The sequence below is a fragment of the Echiichthys vipera genome, assembly GCF_963691815.1.
Source record: "Echiichthys vipera genome assembly, chromosome: 20".
Taxonomy (NCBI): domain Eukaryota; kingdom Metazoa; phylum Chordata; class Actinopteri; order Perciformes; family Trachinidae; genus Echiichthys; species Echiichthys vipera.
Genome location: NC_139845.1, coordinates 4,698,708 through 4,718,442, shown reverse-complemented (window position 1 = coordinate 4,718,442; position 19,735 = coordinate 4,698,708). Strand labels below are relative to the sequence as shown.

The 19,735-nt window shown below is 44.3% G+C and overlaps 1 protein-coding gene across 1 annotated transcript in view; it reads left to right on the top strand.

Annotated features, from left to right (window-relative positions):
* The first annotated feature begins 257 nt into the window (after positions 1-257).
* ntn4 (netrin 4) overlaps positions 258-19,735 on the top strand; it is a 29,429-nt gene continuing 9,951 nt past the window's right edge. The window contains exons 1-5 of the mRNA XM_083935506.1: positions 258-681; positions 2,693-3,246; positions 9,198-9,476; positions 17,642-17,768; positions 18,692-18,877. Of these exons, the coding sequence (XP_083791632.1) occupies positions 636-681; positions 2,693-3,246; positions 9,198-9,476; positions 17,642-17,768; positions 18,692-18,877 (1,192 nt within the window). The 5' untranslated portion in view covers positions 258-635. The remainder of the gene's footprint in view (positions 682-2,692; positions 3,247-9,197; positions 9,477-17,641; positions 17,769-18,691; positions 18,878-19,735) is intronic.

Here is a 19,735-nt window from a genome sequence, read left to right as displayed (position 1 = left end):
TGTATTTATTTATTCATGCATTCACTGATTAATTCCTGTATTTATTTAATTTACCTGTTATTTATTTAATAACACATGAGTCATGTTTAGCCCTCCTTGGAGCAGCAGGTTGTGTCTGCAGCTCTGCACACAAACAGGAATGTTCCTTTAAATGAGAGGAAACTGCGGATGGGAGGCGGAGCTGCTGCTGCTGCTGCTGCTGCTGCTGCTGTCACTACACACAACACACAACACACAACACCGCGCAGCTCCTTAGAAATAGATCTGCGGGGCAGAGCGGGGCAGAGCGGGGCAGCGGGCGCGCACACTGCGGGGAAATGAAACACGCTGCAGGTCCCGAAGAAGCAGCAGCAGCAGCAGCAGCAGCAGCAGCAGACGAGGCGATCACACCTTCACTCCACTTGTTCATCTGCGCTCAGCGGGACATCACACACCGTCCGGGGTCATGTTGTTACTTCTTCACGAGGCTCATCGGATCACAGCTGAGTGAAAGAGAAAGTCCACACGGGATTTGAACCTACGCACTTGTCTTTGCAAACACTTGATGCCTGAATTTTAACTCCAGAGGATTTTCTTCTTTGACTTCTTCTTCTTCTCACCACACATTTCGGATTATTCCTTTAAAACCAGGAGCCATGTTGGGTTTATTTGTAATCACACTGGCCGTGTTATCAGATGCAGGTTAGTGTTTATTTATTTATAGTTTATTTATATATATATGTACTGTTTACTATTTATATATATATATATATTAATATATGTACACACTGTTTATACAGTGGTGGACATCTAATCAAGTGTAATTTTAAAGGGTATTTCCATTTTAATCTACTTTATACTTCTACTTTCAGAGGAAACACTGTACTTTTACTCCTCTATAATAATTTAATAACTTTAGGTACTTTAACAGATTCAGATGATTAACACAAAATATCATCGACTAATGAAATAACCTACAGTATGAAGCTACACAGCAGAATATACAGTGAATAAAATGAGCCCCACATTCATCAGCTGCAACATTAAAGTGATATTTACATTCATCTATCAATCCTTACACTGTGATACTATAATGCTCTGCATGATGAGCACTTTAAGGTCACTTCCATGCTGATACTTTTGAACTTTTACTCACATTTTGAACGCGGGACTTTACGTCTAACAGAGTATTTCTACTATTTTACTGAAGTTAAAGCTCTGAGCTCTTCTTCCACCACTGTGCAGATGAAAGTTATTATCTCTGGGGACATTTGAAGCAGTTTAATCTCTCTCCTGAACAGTTTCTACTTTGCACATGAACCAACGTGTGTTAAGAGTTTCGATCCAAACATCATAAACTGCATAATTAAAGTTTTCATATTAACTTCTAGGAGACACACAACAGTCGAGGACGTGTGCTGAGCCTCATTGTTGATGACTAAGCTTCCTAATGAGGTGTATCCAGCTTCCTGTAGATTAATAACTTTACATTCTTTGTATTAATTAGCACAAAATGATCATTCAGTGTAAAGGTTTGAGTCTGACCTCCTCACACACAGTTATGTAAGTCACTCCCAACAAAGAGCACCCCTTTCAAAAGTCCAATCATTCATGAGAGTCAAACTCTGACAAGAAAAACAAATCGAGTGCCAGGTTTTTAGGTGATAAATCCACGTTGAGAAGATGACACAGTGGCGCTCGGGGGCGTTGCAAAGCGTCTGGAAGGCGTCTCTGAACGCCGCTCATGCTCCCCGAGCTGCCAAACTCTATCTGTGTTAGAGTGCACGCCGGCTGCAGTCTGAGGCAGGCAGGTGCACAATGCCTCTATTATCCCTTTTGCATAACATTTCCGATCTAAGTAAATCACTGGACTTATGTACACACACTCACACACACACACTCACACACACACACACACTCTCTCTGAGTCACTCTTATTCCCAGCTCGCCCACTCACTAAATTCAGGTGTGTCTGTTCACTGAACTCTCCAAAACAGACACTGAGCGCTGACTGACAACACATTTTCTTAGTTTGATATGATCAGTTTTTACACAAAATGATCAGTTTAAGTGAGAACAGTTTTCTTAGGAGCACTTTTATCATAGTTTTTCTTCAGCTATTGCCTTTAAAATGGGGTTTCTGGACATTTTGATCGCTCTTACTCTTAAAATGCAACTTTCTCCTGTGTTTCTTATGGTATCTTTGCATTTTTGTATTCCTCCTTCTTCCATCCTACCACAGAAATAGTCCTGGCGACTTATTTTAGTGCTATTTTAATGCCTCAATGCTGAGTTAAAGGGATGGTTTCAGATTTTGTATGAGGTACGGCCCCAGTCTGGAGAAGCAGGCAGGAGGACGGACATAAAAGCTAGTTTAGCTACCTTAAATAATCAATATGAGTTGAAGTGTACGCTATATTTGAATATTTTCGCAGCTGTCACAGAGCCTTGTTTGAGTTTACACAAAGTCGTTCTTTGCTCTCGTCGAAGCCACAAGACTCCATTGATAAAAACGGTAATTTTACCTCACAGAACGCAGGAGTTGCTCATCTACTGCTGCCGATAAGTTAGTTAGTTTACGGTAAACCAGGAACTCCTTTGTTCTGTGAGGTAAAGTGTTTTGTTAATGGAGTCTGGTGGCTTTGACGAGAGCAACAAAAAGTCTTTCTTCTTTTCTTTTTCTTTTGTTTAAACTTTTTTTCTGTCCATCCAGGTCTGTCGGTGGAGGTGTTTCGTGCCGGTGTGGCCCCTCGCTGTGAGAGCCGGGCCTGCAACCCACGCATGGGTAACTTAGCCCTCGGTCGGCGGGTCCTGACGCAAACCGTCTGCGGCAACAACGGCACCGAGCTCTACTGCTCCTACTCCGACCCTGACGCCAACCTGGCCTGCGGCGCTGCCAAGTGCGCCAAATGCAACGCCGGCCTGCCTCTCCTGTCCCACCTGGCTGGAGCCATGTCCGACTCCTCCTTCCGTCACCCCAACACGTGGTGGCAGTCGGCCGAGGGCGTGGAGTCTGAGACGGTGCAGCTGGACCTGGAGGCGGAGTTCTACTTCACGCATCTCATCATAGTGTTTCGCTCTCCGAGGCCCGCCGCCATGACCCTGGAGCGGTCGCAGGACTTTGGGAGAACGTGGAAGATGCTTCAGTACTACGCCAGCAACTGCAGCGCCACCTTCGGGATGGAGGAGGGAAAGGCGGGCGTAGGCCGGGAAGGGGCCACCTGCACCTCCAAATACTCCGGGGCGTATCCCTGCAACCGCGGAGAGGTGAGGAGGGACCTGTGTGTATCTCGCCGTTACACCAGACATCTGAAAGTCATCTTAAAGCTGCACTGATCAATATTTTTGGACGTAGTGTGAACGCCGTGGCTCGTAGCGTCAATTCTACAGATAATTAATGCAGTTACCCTCTCAGCTCTGCAGCATTTGAGCTTCTTTGTGCTCATTGTTTTGGTTTTTCCAGCCTGCAGCTTCACTGTTTTGGTTCATTCTCACCGCTCTCATCCTCAATGTTTCCAGCAGCTCTCTATAAACTCTGAAAACTCCACTTCACAAAACCTTTTCTGGCACTGAAAACCAGACAGAAACGTTAGCAACTAGTTGTGGCGAAGAACTAATAGCGACGGTCAAAAAGTTGCACTTGGACAAATCGCTAAGACTATAGCCGGCTTAGACAACTAGCGCATACATTCTGCGCCAGTGTGAGAGGAAATAACTGTCAATACCAGCAGTCCGTATTCGTCATTTAAAAAGGGAACACCTCAGTTAGCCAGTTAGCACGTTAACGACACAAATATTACCACGTACGAGCGAACAATAAAACACTTATAGACCTATTCTTCTACAGAGCTCAATGGCTTAAAAAAGATTACGATAACAAGTTTGTTTTCGATCTCATAGTCTCCGTTTTTCCTCACGTACGTTTCTCTTCTCGTGCACTCACTGAACTGCCAATCAGAGTGATTACAACATGCTGAATCAGCTGAAAAGCTGCAGAGAAATGCCAAGGATCCGATATTCAACGATGGCCGACTTTGGGCCTGGTGTGTCAGGACCTTAAGCAGTTTCAGGCATGTTTCCCTCAGATGTTGCCCCCTAGTGGCCAATAAAGGAGCAATGAAGGATATAAAGATATTAGTGTGATATATAATATAAATATCTCAGTAAAATCTTAAACTTAAGTTCAAGAGTTCCAGTGTCAAGTATACACAGTTCTCTAAACAGATCTCTTTGTCTTGTCTCGTTCACGACTACGGTACCTGCCAGAAGCACTTCAGATGATCAGATGTGTATCAAGTCTTGGTTGCATTCCCACCATTTCTCTCAATCCAAACAGTCGGCTGGCTCAGAAAGCAGGTTGACGCAGGTGTAAAAGGAGGGCGGATACACACCTGCAGTTAAAACGCTGCAGGGGGGTTTACAAAGAGAGGGAGAGAGAGAGAGAGGGAGAGAAAGAGAGAGTTTCCTCCTCTTTTTTTTCGTCCTCTATATGAGAGAATTGCTAATTATGTCATATCATGTGTGTGTGGCGTGTCGGCGCGTGTGCCTGTGTCTGTGTGTGTGCGTTCGCGCGTGTGTGTGTGTGTGACACAGGTAGATCAAGCAACAGACACACTCGTTATTTTCTCAACAAATGATTTAAAGTGTATCATTACCCCTCCTGCTGGAACAAATTCAGTCCTGTCTGCAGTAAGTCACGCAACATGCGAGAGTCATACGGTCATACGACTGAATGAAAGCAGAGCTCAGCCAGGTGGGGGGAGGCTCTGTGTGCGTGTGTGTGTGTGTGTGTGTGTGTGTGTGTGTGTGTGTGTGTGTGTGTGTGTGTGTGTGCGTGCGTGTGCATGAGTGTGCTTGAGTGAGTGTTTAACAGGCGTACTTTGACTGTAGCACGAGAGGGCTTCCTGAAGTCCATTGATGTTTAATTGAAGTAGTGTGTGTGTGTGTGTGTGTGTGTGTGTGTGTGTGTGTGTGTGTGTGTGTGTGTGTCAGGAGCTGCTCTGCAGATATGCGTGGAGGCGCATGCCAGGCGTGGTGCTGCTCTGGACTCCCTGCAGCGCTCGCATATGTAATGTGTGTTTACGCTTACCTTCAAAGTATTCAGCTGTTACGGCTTTATCCTGCCGCTGTCATAAATATTCCCCGTTGTGTTTTTTACGTGCGTTTATGGAAACCGTGTGTTCTCATGATTTTCTCTGCAGCTTTTGTGCAAAAAAGATAAATCAGCAGTTCTTTTTTTCTTTTCCTTTCTGTTTTCTCTGACTCCGCGATTCACACTCTGGTTTCCGCACGTCTCAGCCACCTGTGCTGCGAGCGTGACCTTCGACCGCTAACCCCTCAAAGGATGACCCCGAGGTTAAAAGAGGTCAAGTAGCGCTCTGACTGATGCTGCAGCTGCTCAGCTGTTCGCACTCTCTCTGCCTCTGCGTGTCTTTGTTGTGACTGTACATCACTCAAAATGAGCCTGTGGTCCGTGCGCGGGGATGACAGAACGCCTACTGTGCAGTTTGTACTTCCTCTAACTTCAGATATGAATTTACCCAGAGTCACAACCATTCAGAGCGCCTGCAATTTAGTTTATCTGTTGATTATTCATGAAAAAGCAGCTCGTTGTTGTTGTTACTGGATATTTTTTGGAGCAGCAGATAGAGTTTGTTTTTGCTGAATGAATGTGTCAAAGTAAACAGGGAAATTAACCTTTTGATTAGTTTGAAAAAAGGGTTAATTGAGAAGTTCTTCTTTAGACAAAACAACCTAATTTACATCAAACTTAACATTACTTAGCACTGAACGAAAATTGTTCAAATAATTCTAATCAAATGTATCAAAAATGCCCCAAAAAAGCCTGGTTTTGGACATATGTCATCATATTATGCACTAAACAATTCAATTACCTACTGAGGTAATCATTTCATCATTTAGCTGATGCTTCTATCCAAAGCGACTTAAGATAAATGCATTCAGCCATGAAAATAGCACCCACATATTGCAAGAATCATGCAAGTACATACGATTAGCATAACCACTTTAAGTGCTACACTTTAGAAACAAGAGGTATATACAGTATATATGTGTATGTATATATAAAGGAACTGACATGAAGCCTAACAAAGTGTTCAGCCTCCACTTCTTCAGACAAAAGTGACAAACTGAAATATTAAATAGAAGTCGAACTAATAAGTAAAGTGTTACTGTTCGCATGTGTTGGATTGCTGTTGGCTTAAACGATGTCAGGTATTCTCATCTTTCTTTCCCCTGAAACATAAAAGCATGTCATTTCTTGTGCTAAAAAGCTTTGTCAAGTGTGTGCGTGTGTGTGTGTGTCTGTGTTTTGTGTGTGTGCAGGGCTCCTTGTCTTATTTATGAGGTCAGCTGGGTTGGAAGAATGTGAGTGTTTGTTGTACAGACTGACCTCCTTAGGGAAGAGAGTGAGGCAGACCAGCCAACACGCAAAGGCTCTCTCTTTTCCACAGTTCCTCACACACACACACAAACACACACACACACACACACGTACACACACACACACACTTGTCCGTGCCCTTTCAGATAAACACATACAGTCGGCTCTGCGTCTGTCTGCTGGGAAGGAAGTGCCGTTGCTCTGATGGATGTTGGTACTGTTGGCTAGACACCCATCCCCCCTCTCTCCGTTTCCCTCTCCGTCTTTTTCTCCTTCCATCAATGCCCATTGTGCATGTTTACCAGATTACAGTCCACAGTGCTTTGATGGAATTACGCCTGTTTAAGCCAGACTTACTTTTATTTTCCGGCCTGAAGTGGACACACGGCGCACAGTGAACGTGGGAGTTTCACCCGGGAGTACTAAGCTGAACGACAACCTTTTAAAATCTTAACCAAGTCATTTTGAAGCCTAAACTAAACTGTAACTGTCATGTACCGGTCATCGTATACAGCATAAACTAGAACGCCATAGTTCAGAAGATATCATACAAATTGGTATGCATAAGTGTTCGTAAGACTATAAATAATATACACACCTGTTGATGACAATACATTGGTACTTTACACAGCTTTTCTAAAGTTAGATTTTATCATACATATCATTTTATACACATATCATGTCAAGAGAGTTTGCTGCTCGTCAAAAAGTTGCTCCAAAGCGCAGCTAGTGGTCAAAAGAACTTGACACGTCCATCAGTAGCTCGTCCGCAGACCTATCCGAGAGATGTACCCCCATCCAAAGTGAATGTTTTCTGCTACAAGTGAAGCATTTTCTTGCTTCACGTAATAAAAAGTGGAGCGAAAAAGGGAAAAACAACACGAATAAGCAGCTGAATGTGAGCTAAAAGTTTAAAAAGCAATAAAAAGTTAAACAGCTGAGTGTTTAACCTAAACCATACAGTGTTATATCTGTATTAAATCATAAACATAGATAAATCCCTATATAAGATAAACCTCTTCTTCCCTTTGCTCGGAGTCTTACATCTATCCAACATAAACGTGGGTGTCATCAGCGTATTTGCTGATATTTTGTCTCCACATTGAGAGGAAAACTACGAGGCGTCACTGTGTAGTAAAAAGCTCCAGAAGGTTTGGTGTGAAGGAAAAGCCCGACGCTGATGTCTGCGTGCATGCCAGTGTGCTTGTGTGTGTGTGCTGGTGTTGCTGTGGTGTCACCGGGGCTCTTGCGGGCCCTTTTGTCCGGACCCTGAGTTATGTGAAGCTGGATCTCCGTCCCCGTCTTTGTCTGGTCCCCCTGCTCTCCGTGCTCTCCCGCGGACCGGCGCCCCTCGTCCTATTTGTCGTGTTCTCTTAATTGTGGACCACAATGCCGTGACCCCGCAACCTTTTCCAACAACGGGGGAAATTAATAGCACTCCTCCCATCACACTCTCGGCCGGTCATCCAGCCAATGAAAGAGCTGCGTGGGGGCTTTTTTTTTAACTCGCAATCTTTGCTTTAACCAAAGAAAACACACACACACACACACACACACACACACACACACACACTCCTCGTCCAATGATATCAATGACGGCCAGTGACAACAGCACACTCTCTAAAGAAAACACTCTACAAACACACACATTTGTTTCGCAGCGAGAGTTGGCGCAGACACCAACTTTTTCACCCCGTTGGTTGCTAGGGGCAGCGGTAGCCATGGCGATGGCAGCCCATAAAGGGATCTTCCATTTGAAGGATGTCCAGGGACCAGACAGAGAGGGAGAGGGGGAGAGGAAGGTTTTAGGAACGCGGCACCCTCATGGTCACGTGAGGACGTAGTCAAGACGGCGAGGTTTAAGGTCAGAGTTGAGTTTAGCACCAGAACAAACTGCCATTAACGTGACAGATGTAGTGACATGAGTAGCATGAATGAAGCTGATTGTGCAGACGTCTAATCCCTCTGAATCATGAAGCGAGGCTGTAAGAGGAGAGAACAGTGTCCCGTCTTCTCTTTTGTCCTTTTAAGATTTGTCTTATGCCCAAAAACAAAACAACAGCATCTTCAGAAGGGAGAGGCTGCATGAGTCTACTCTGTATGGTCAAGATCCTCAAAGCAGAACGGCGAGTGTTAAAAAGTAGTGGTCGAAATGATGATCGCAATTATTTTCGATCAGTGCTGAGATTACAGTTCTTTGTCTTCTAGTTTACACATGGCTTCATAATCAGTTTTAGGTATTTGGTTAATTAAATACAGATTGAAAGTCTGTTGCTGTTTTTCATGTCTTGTCCTTTTAGTGTTTCTTCGTATAAACCACTTGGAGAAACTAAGATGTTGTGGACAGTTTGCGTCACATGTTTGTTTTTTAGGTTATTAAAGTCCTTCATTTTGTACTGTACAGGTTAAACCAGTTTTTGACGCATTTGGCCTTAAAAATACAGCTTTACAAAGCCATTCAAGTCTGCAAACTCTTTTCTTTGTCTCGAAACATCTCCTGAGAATCAATTAAGTCTGGCAGCTTGAATGTGGAGCGAGTGGCGCGTTCCTCTTATCAGGTGTTTTATTGAAAAAGAGCATTTGCACTCATCCCCTGACTTACAATGATGCATGTCTCACTGATGTTTAAGTCTCATCAGATCGCAGTGAGCCGAGTCAATGATCACAGACGTGGGATTTGTGCAGGTTTCTGTCGTGTTTTTTGCTGCCTAATGCTTAGTGAATTAAAATGAACACAGTCTTTGTTCTGTGTGAAACATGACGGATCTCTCTCTCTCTCTCTCTCTCTCTCTCTCTCTCTCTCTCTGACTAACAGGTGATTTACCGCACCCTCCCAAAGTGGGAGTCCCTGGATCCGTTCGGGGTGGAGGGCCAGCAGCAGCTGAGGGTGACCAACGTCCGAATCCGACTGCTGAAGCGCCAGGCGTGTCCCTGCCAGGCCAAAGACCTCACCTCGACGCACGGAGCTGTTCCCACCCGGCACTTTGCCATCTACGACCTGATCGTGAAGGGAAGCTGCTTCTGTAACGGACACGCTGAGCAGTGTGTTCCTGCACCGGGGTACCAACCCATCAGAGACCGCACCAACCACGTGGTGAGAGAGGAGCATTGATTCATTAAGTGCATTACAGAGCATTTGTTTACTATAAAAACATAGTTATTACTGAACGGGCCTTCCGGGCACGGGCGCAGGCCCAGGGGCCATATAGGGTCAGGAGCCCTGACTCACATAATGTTGCTGAAAAAAACGATCACAAAGAGATGCTAACGGACCACAAACATACACAAAACAACTACAAACAATCCAAAATTACTACAAAAGGATGCAAAATGAGGTAAAACATCTGTAGATAGATCAAAATAGACATAAAACCACCAAAAAGCGATGAAAAATGACTAAAATATATGTAACCCAACTATATAGTGATTCAAACTGACTAAAATAGATATAAAAGCACCACAAAGGGATGCAAAATGGCTAAAATAGATGTAAAATAACTATAAAGTGACTCAAAAAGACTAAAAATAAACATAAAACCACCACAGAGGGATGCAAAATGACTAAAATAGACACAAAATGACTACAAATAGATATAAAACCACCACAAAGGGATTCAAAATGGCTAAAATAGATGTAAAACAACTATAAAGTGACTAAAAATGACTAAAAATAGACATAAAATCTCCACAGAGGGATGCAAAATGATTAAATATAGATTTAAAGCAACTATAAAGTGACTCAAAAAGACTAAAAATAAACATAAAAGCACCACAAAGGGATGCAAAATGACTCAAATAGACACAAAATGACAAAAAATAGACATGAAACCACCACAGTGAGATGCATTGACGCCTGCACAGTCTTAACGGTGTTGACAAAACATCGTGGCTGCAGACAAAACTCCACTTTCTCGCGTGCGCTACACATTTGCATCAGCGCCCCTGCAGTCTGGAGTAACCCAATCACCAACGGGTCGTCTTGTGAAATGTACATTTGTTTCAAACGAGCTTTGTTTGAAGCCTTGATGCTGTGACGCTGAAGCACCACTGTAGCTTTTCTTTCACATGTGTTGATATTGATCATGAAGTCATCACACCCTGTGTTCAGGCTTCTCTCTCGCTCTAAGGAGGATTATCCTGCTTGATGCTTTCAGACCGAACAGCTCGATCACTTTGTGTTGACAGTCGTCTTAATACCAGACTTTTCCTCTCTCCTGCTTCCTCTGTTCTCCTGGTTCTGATAAACCGCTGCTTTTCCTCTTCATAACAAACCCAAGATATGTAGATATCCATTCAAGGGTTAATGGAGGCGTTGATGTGTTGATGAAGGTGCGAACGGACACGACTGATACAGTGTGTTTTTCCTGGTTCGTGCTCCTATCGCGACCATCTCCACAAACAGAAACGTCTGTTCTGCTGCAATCAGCGAGGCTCGACGGGGGAAAGTGAGAGTCAACACAAAGTTTCCTTTACGACTTATGTAAGCAGGATTTTTGAGGCTGATAACGGTACAAATATTTAGTTTACACTTGTTTGTCTAAATAAACACCCGGCCAAACCGACATTTTTTGATACGGATCTCTTGTTTTTAAAAGAACTGCAGTCAAGGTATGCGCTAAAATAAACAATTTTACTTCAATTCTTGGAAAATAAACTTTCTCTCTGGTCCTGCATTCAAATGTTTCACTATTTTTTAAGTATTAGCATCAAAATATAATTAAAGCAACAAAAGTAATCATGCAGAATGATCCATTTCGGACTAAATATGTCACAGTACTGGATTATAATTCAAATGCATTCATGTGTACGTACCTTAACGTGAACTACTTTGATTTTATCTGTGTGTAGCTTGCGTGAATTTTCCCTCGAGGATGAATAGAGCGCTGCAGGGATGGCGTGTTTTTGTAGGCTGATGTTAAGTTAGCATCGCCATGGTTGCCTTGGTAAAAAGCTCGAAAATAAACTATGACACAAAACAAAAGTTTATGAAGCTTTAACTTTTTGTTCAGCAAGATCATTTTCACAAATGAACACGGCTTTTATGATTTTTGAAGCATAAACGTAATCGGGATTTCTTGTTAGCAAACAACTTTTTTTAAGACACACGACACTCAAAGATTAAGAGTCACGTATTTACTGACGCGCTTTATGTCGTAGAACAAAACGTCAAAATAAGAATATTTCAGGCACGTAACCAAAAGAAGAACTTAGTCTTTGAGACGGAGTAGAGGAATTCTTACCTTTCTGGCATTTCTACACTTTTATTTTGTAATCTTAAAATGCTCCTTATAAGCGTTTGGCACAGTAAAATGTAAAGAATTACATTAAAATTATTTGCGGAGCTTCCTGTCTGTCAGTTGCTCCGTTTCACTTGCGCTGCTCATGCTGCGTTCAAGTGCCATGGGAAGTCCGAAGTTTCAGACCTCCAACTGGACAAAGTGCACTGGAGTTCCTGTCAAAGTGGAACCTCCTACTAGTGAGTTCACGATCGGTCGATCTCCCTTGAATTCGCTCGTATGAGGTTCAACTTTGACAAGCTTTTCAGTGCACTTTGCCTAGTTGGAGGTCCGAATCTTCGGACTTGGCACTGGAACGCAGCATTTCTCTCTCCCTGTACGTGTCGGGGGAGGAGGGAGCGTCAGAGGTCAGTCAGGTGGAAGAAGGGGGGACTTTGGAGGGAAGCGCTGTGAGACACGCAAGAAAGGTGCTTTAAGGGGAAGTGCAAAAATGCTGACTCATCTCTGGGTTTTACGGCTCATTCCTGCAGCAACCCTATAAAGTTTCATCTTCCTCTATAATATTACGTCATAACTTATCAATAATATGAATCAGCAGAGCAACTTAAGTTATCAAACACATGTAGTTGAAGGAGTAAAACGCCTGAAATGTGGTGGAGTAGAAGTATAAAGTTCTCTCACATCCTCATCATAAGTCATAAGAACGATGAAAGGACATATGTATTCTGTAAGTTACCGAACCCATAAAAACTGCGTTCTGACACGCGGAGGAAAAAAACACCTCATATTTCATCCTGATATGAAGCAGATGAGAATGTTTGGTATTGCACGTGATGCATAAACCAGATGATTCATGTTTTCTTTGCTGATACCTGCGTTTTTGTAACGAAGCTGCTGATAGGCGATTTATTGCACGCAGTCTTTTAAATCTGACTTTTTCCATGCCAAGAAATTCCAAGTGGCTCTAGTGAGTGTTTTCATCAGGATTTCCTTCTTCTGAGGGCAGAAAATCCTCCTGAAACCGTCCAAACACCACGGGGGCTGTTAAACTCTCCTCTGCACGCCAGGATATTAATAACACTAGATCATTTTGATGCTTACATGTGTTGCTCGTTCGTGTTTTCATCACATATCTCAGCCTAACTGCTCCCGTGTTTGAACAGTTAATCCTTCTTAACCGTCCTCACAACATTACCTCAGGTCATCGGAGCGTCGCTCTGCCCGCGTGTGCCATGCGGGTAGCGTTCCGTAAACACACAGGAGTTATATAAGTGACTTTTCCAGCCGTTTTATCAGCGGTTTGTTTTGGGTTTTGAACCCAGAGCCACTGTTTCTGGTAAAACCCAAACACAAGATGAGGGCAGAGATTACCGATCACTCGGGGAAGGGAAGGGCGTGTGCAGCCGGCACACAAGTATTCAGATCCTTTACTCGAAGGGGTAGTTCAGATATTTTGAAGTGTGGCTGAATAAGGTTTTTAAGAAGAACTTGATTTATCCCACAACGGGGAAATTGAATGTTTTCACTCTTATTATTAATCCTGTTACACACACAGGCCCGAAATACACACACATGCACAGACAGGACCTATATACATGCAATTAAGGAGAGATGTCAGAGCGAGGGGGCTGCCAGTGACCAGCGCCCCGAGCGGAGTTCAGTGCCTTGCTCAACAGCACTTCGGCATTCCCAGGAGATGAACTGGCACCTCTCCAGCCACCAGTCCACGCTCCGTTCATGGTCCACACAGGGACTTGAACCAGCGACCCTACGGTTCCCAGCCAGGTCACCTATGGACTGAGCTACTGCCACCCTTATCCATAGTCTTGGTGTTAGCTACAGTAGATGGCGTTCTGCCCACTCCCAATTCGGAGAAACAGACACAGAAGATAAGGAATGTACTGCTGTGGACAGGGCAGCAAATATATATCTATAAGTGTGTGTGCGTGTGCGTGTGTGTGTGTGTGTGTGTGTGTGTGTGTGTGTGTGTGTGTGTGTGTGTGTGTGTGTGTGTGTGTGTGTGTGTGTAGTGAAAGTGGCCCTCCCTCACGTTGAGTCATTACTGCTCAGACACCGTGAGCGTAGACGTAAACTGTTTGTTGTTGGTTTTCGTGTTCCTACCCCCCCACGGCGATTACACCGTCTGTTAGTTAGCCACAAAGCCAACACACACTTTTACACACACACACACACACACACACACACACACACACACACACACACACACACACACACACACACACACACACACACACACACACACATAATGGCATCCAGGAACAACTACTGGAGCGGTGGCAGTAATTAGTCCAGTCAGGATGTGTGTGTTTTCTCATTTTCACAATCTAACTGCCTCTCTTTACATCTGTCTCTATCTTTTATCTTCCTTACACATTCTCAGTCATTCTTCTTAAAGACAGTGTTATGCTGCTTTGCCAACCCTTTTCAGGGTCATTATATTGGAAATAACACGAAACAGTTGACTGAAAATGATTTAAAGTTACAAAAATTACGTTGTTTTTTATCCTGACTTAAAGAAGGCACTTGAGAAAGTAGTTAAAGTTAAATAAACGACGTGAATAAACTTGTAAAACGTTGGAAAATCCTTATTTAATTGGCATTGCATTCATTTAGCTGATGCTTTTATCCAAAGCGACTTACAATAAGTGCATTTAACCATCAAGGTACCAACCGAAAAGTACAAAGAGTGCATAAAAATGAGTACTAATGATATATATAATGGCACTAGCTGCTGGATTTAAAGCTATAACTCTAATCTTGAATCATGAAATTACTTTAAACACTATCTGATCCTCACAAAATACGTTTCAAGCCATAAGCTTGTATTTAATAATGCATTTCTGATCAAAAACTGTCCCTTTTTGGCCCAACAGCAGTGAAATGTAAGACACTAACATGATCTATTAACTATCAGCATCAAACATCAGTCCGTCTCTGCATGGGCGAGTTTACACGGTTGCGTGCGTGCAGCTCTGCGGTGTGTACATGTGTTAATTGTCCCGTATCACGATATGCTAAACATGTGAAATGGGTTGAAATACCAGCTGTCTGGCCCCGAGCCAGCCGCTGCCCTTTACTCCTTCCTCTCTTCTCCATTTCCCTCCACTCTTCTCTTTCTCTCCACTTTTCCATACATCACTTTCTTCTTTTTTTATTTTTTTGCGATATGTGTCATTAGGTCTCCTGCCTCCTATTTGCCTGGACCTCTCATTTATGCAATTGCTTCCCCCCTATTAGTGATGTAAAATCAGTCATGTGTGCGTGTGTTCAACCTCTACGTTGTGGGGTCAGAGAACATGTTGGCTCTGTTCTGTAGCATGTGGATGCGTTTAAGTCTGTGCTCAAGTCTGTGAATCAGAGCCGTCACCATCACAGTCGCCGCGAAACAACGTTGGCGCTGTACGTTTCCATTCAAATAAAAAAATGTTACTTAGACGCTTCATTTACATGGTTATATTCAGGCATGACTGTAAAGTCAGGGTGTCCGCGCATCTTTAAAAAGTCTTAAATTCATGTATCTAAGATTAAAGCCTTAAAATGTCTTAAATTAAAAAAAAAAGTCATCTGTTGGTCTTGAATACATTACGCAAGGGTCTTAAATTTGTCAGGGCAGGACTATTTAATGTTATATATTTAGTTTTTCTTGCGGAGTTCAAGTACCTCGGGATCATGTTCACGAGTGAGGGGAGGATGGAGCGTGAGTTTGACCAGAGAATCAGAGCAGCGGGGGCGGTGCTGCAGTCGCTCTACCGCACCGTTGTGACGAAAAGAGAGCTGAGGAAGGCAAAGCTCTCGATCTACCGGTCAGTCCTGGTTCCTACCTTCACCTGTGGTCATGAAAGCTGGGTCAGGACCCAAAGAACCAGGTCACGGGTACAAGCGGCCGAAATGTGTTTCCTCAGGAGGGGGGCTGGAGTCTCCCTTAGAGAGAGGGGGAGAAGTTCAGCATCCGTGAGGAACTCGGAGTAGAGCCACTGCTCCTTTGCGTTGAAAGGAGCCAGTTGAGGTGGTTCAGGATCATCTAGGGAGAGCTGGGAGGAGGCCTCGGGGAAGACCCAGGACTAGGTGGAGAGATTAGATCTCCACACTGGCCTGGGAACGCCTCGGGATCCCCCAGTTAGAGCTGGTTAATGTGGCCCCGGAAAGGGAAGTTTGGGGTCCCCTGCTAAAGCTGCTGCCCCCGCGACCCGACCCCGGATAAGAGGCTGAAGATGAGATGAGACTTTTAGAGAAGGAGATGTAGAGAGGCTACTTTTTTTACGAGCTGCTGATGTAAATGGTTATCCGCATGCTTGCTAGCTAGTCTGCGACTATTGGTGAGTGCAGTTTTACTGAGAGTTGGCTGGACGACGTCCGTTTTCGAATTTGGCCCACATCTTTTGCCAACCAAGATGAGGCCAGATGCATTCTGTGCAAAGCGATCTTCAAGCTCGGCACCATGGGGATTAAGGCTGTAGAGAGCCACACGCAGGGTGGAAACCACAAAAACCGCCACAAACAGACCCCGGCCATATCACAGTTTTGTGACTCTGCCCTGAGGGCCAGCGGCGCCCACAGCGGTCCGCGCTGCTACTAGCACTGACCTGAGAGCAGCATTTGGTGCAACACCAACACTGAAATCGGAGGTTTTGCGGATATTAAACACAGTGTTCAAGCACCAGTCTTTAAACTCCAATGAGGGGACAGGAGATCTCTTCCGTTTGAAGTTCCCTGACTCACAAATGGTTGCCATGCTTGTGACAGTGTAGAGGTTAAGTGAATACATATACACGGCGCATTAAAATAGCCGTAACATTGTGGTCCCCTAAAAATGTCTCGATCAGCGTCCAGTTGCACCTTGATAGCAAAGCTAACGTTAGCTAGATAGCTGGTAATTTTAGGGAAACCTGCTCTGTGTCACTCCAACAAACTGGGCACCAATGACCGGAGCTCCCCACCGGCTAATAGTCCACCGAATGAGTATGCGTCAGCAGGTTTGAAAACCGTCAGTTTTTATCTTTTTAGCGTTTAGCTCAGCCCCATATAAAGCGCAGATTTAAACAGTCTGAAGCCCTCTTGGCCAAATATGTTCATGTCCGGTTTAAAAAAAACAAAATGGCGACGGTCAAAATGGTCAAACTCCTGGTTTCAAAACAGTACCAATGTGTGACGTCACGGTAGCTACGTCCATCTCTTATATACAGTCTGTGGGTTTAGGATAAGATCATTGTTTGGGTTAAAATAAGTACGTCTTGGTTTGTTATACGTCACCTGACCTCCAGTTGAAAGCCCGATGCGTGTCACACAGACGCTAGAGACGCTTCCTGGCGACCGAACTTTCCGTCTCACACCGTGGGAAACCAATGCAAGAACCTTTTGTGGTCTTGTGCATTTGCGGTTATGTGATTCAGTGTGTGTCTACCTCTGTAATCATCATTGTATAATAGTGTGTGTGTGTGTGTGTGTGTGTGTGTGTGTGTCCTACATTACAGTTGCACGGTGTAACGCAAACAAATAAAGAGCTTCCTCAGATGCCTTGCCCCCTCCTCCTCTCCTTCAATCATTATCCAGCATGCATGGCATTCCAGCTCACAGGAATGACAAGGAGATTGTTATTGTGCTCTCAGCGCTGCATACTTGCACTCTTCGCATACACACACTCGTAAACACACACACACACACACACAGGCTTTTCAGACCAGAGGCCCGTTCTTGTTTCCAGTGATGAAGCCAAACAATCAATCTCCATTCACTAATTTTTCAAGCGAGGGAGTATGAGAGAGAGAGAGAGAGTGAGATGGAGTGAGAGGAAGTGCAGAAGAAGTAGAAAATAAGAACTTATTCAGTGAGGAACTACGAACATGCTTCTCCTCACATGGGAAACTTTCCTCTCCATCACACTAACCTCTTTGTTCCTCCCATTCTTCCATTTCTACCTCTGTCTATCATTTGCTTGTTGCTAATGAGCTCTCTCTCTCTCTCTCTCTTTCTTTCTTTCTCTCTCTCTCTCGCTCTCTCTCAGGTCCATGGGAAGTGTGTGTGCAGACACAACACTGCAGGTGATCACTGCGAGCGCTGCACTCCTCTCTACAACGACCGACCCTGGCAGCCCGCTGACGGACTGACGGGCGCTCCGCACGAATGTCGGAGTGAGTCCAACATTGCAACACACAACAAGCATTTATTCCGCCAATAAAAACTTAAAACTAGACTTTAATTTGGAAGAACTGCAAGAACTTGACTTATAGACACAACAATGCCTCTGGTAAAGTAGGGAGCAGTATGCAACAGATGCAATCTGCCATAAAACGGAAAGATGGATGAAAGAAACGAGGCAAAAGCTACAAACACAGCTGCAAATGAGAGCGAGAATAATAAGTAAAAGGTGGAATTCTAGTCTGTTTTAGGGGCCACTGTTCTGAGATTTTGAGATAAAGTTGTAGTAGAATAGGTTGCTTCGAGTCATATTATTATTTTTATTATTTTAAACTGTCCCCCTTGTTTTCCCCTACAGAAATATCGACATTTCCACCTATAATGCACATAAATTAGTGCATAAAAATCCACCCAGTTGCAGGAAAGGAAGTACTTGATGCTCAAAATTCCAGTTTTCTCAAATTAAGTTTGAGTATGGCGATGATGATGATGAAAGGTCAATCAAAGTTGTGTCACATCGCCATAACAACAACTACAAGGGCACTCAAAGAGAACAGACCTGGCTCACAATGTTAATGCATCAGGTCTTTTCCGATTTGGGAACTCATTTTTCAGATTATTCCGACAAACAAAGACTTTTCAAAAGTACTTTCATCAGGAGACCGCGCTCCATCTCCCGCTTGTCTCTGTAGTTACAAACTCACTTATTTTAACCGACCCACAATCTTTGCCTAACCCTAACCAAGTGGTTTTGTTGCCTAAATCCAACCACTTAGTCTAGTTTGAAGCCAAAACATTACCCACGTGTTCCCCGTGTTTCAAACAGTGACTGTACTGAAGCGTCATAGTCCAGGTGATTGACGGCAGTGACTTTAGACAGTGACTTTCAGTGTGTGTTTTCTCTCTCTCACACCAGAGTGTAAGTGCAACGGACACGCTCAGAGCTGCCGCTTTGACTGGACGCCGTGGCGTGAGTCCGGTCAGCGCAGCGGAGGCGTTTGTGACTGTCTGCACAACACCGAAGGACGTCAGTGTCAGAAATGTAAAGCCGGCTTTCACAGAGACCCCCAGAGACCGCAGACGGCCCCAGACTCCTGCAAACGTAAGACACACACACACACACACATACACCAACATGATCCTAGAATGTTGCCTGTTTCTATGAGATGAGTTCAAGAAGTTCCCCTATACATTATGGATGTGGCCATGCCCTGATTTTTGTGCAAACCGCAAACGTGTAGAACACACTGTAAAATGTCATATAGCGTAATTAATCACTCCTGTGTTGGCAAATTGTTGCTGGTGTGAATCATAACATTAACTTCATTGCACACGTCAACCGGCACGGCGCTCTTATTCTCACAAGGAATGCAGAGGACAGATCACAAGCCGGGACGTGCCGGATACATAACGCTGATCCCTGATGGGCACCTGGCCCTGTGTGTGTGTGTGTCTGTGTGTGTGTGTGTGTGTGAGACAGCAGACGGCCCACGCTCCAGCCGTAGGTAATCATCAGATGGTGACATTCCTACGTCTTGACTCAAAGCTCGATACACAAACCGCTGCGTGCGTGTCCACCTCGGCTTGTTTTGCCATTTTTTATACGTGACTCAGAGCTCGAGAGGCTTAGTGGTAATCATTGGTAGCAGTGTGTGAGGGTCTTCTGTGTGTGTGTGTGTTTGTGTGTGTGTGTGTGTGTGGGTTTGGGTGTGTGAGTGGCGTGCTGCCCTCCGGTGATGAGACGTGTCTTAAGTAAACACGCGATAGTCATCCATAAACACGCGGCAGTGGCTACATTCCCCGTCTGATTATGTGTCAGATTTGACCCAGTGAGCTCAGTCCTGCAGGTATGCTGGACATGATGAGTGTGTGTGTGTGTGTGTGTGTGTGTGTGTGTTGCAAATTGCACCAAAGCAGAGATGTTTTAGAGTAACACTATGTTGTAATTTCCTGCATGTCA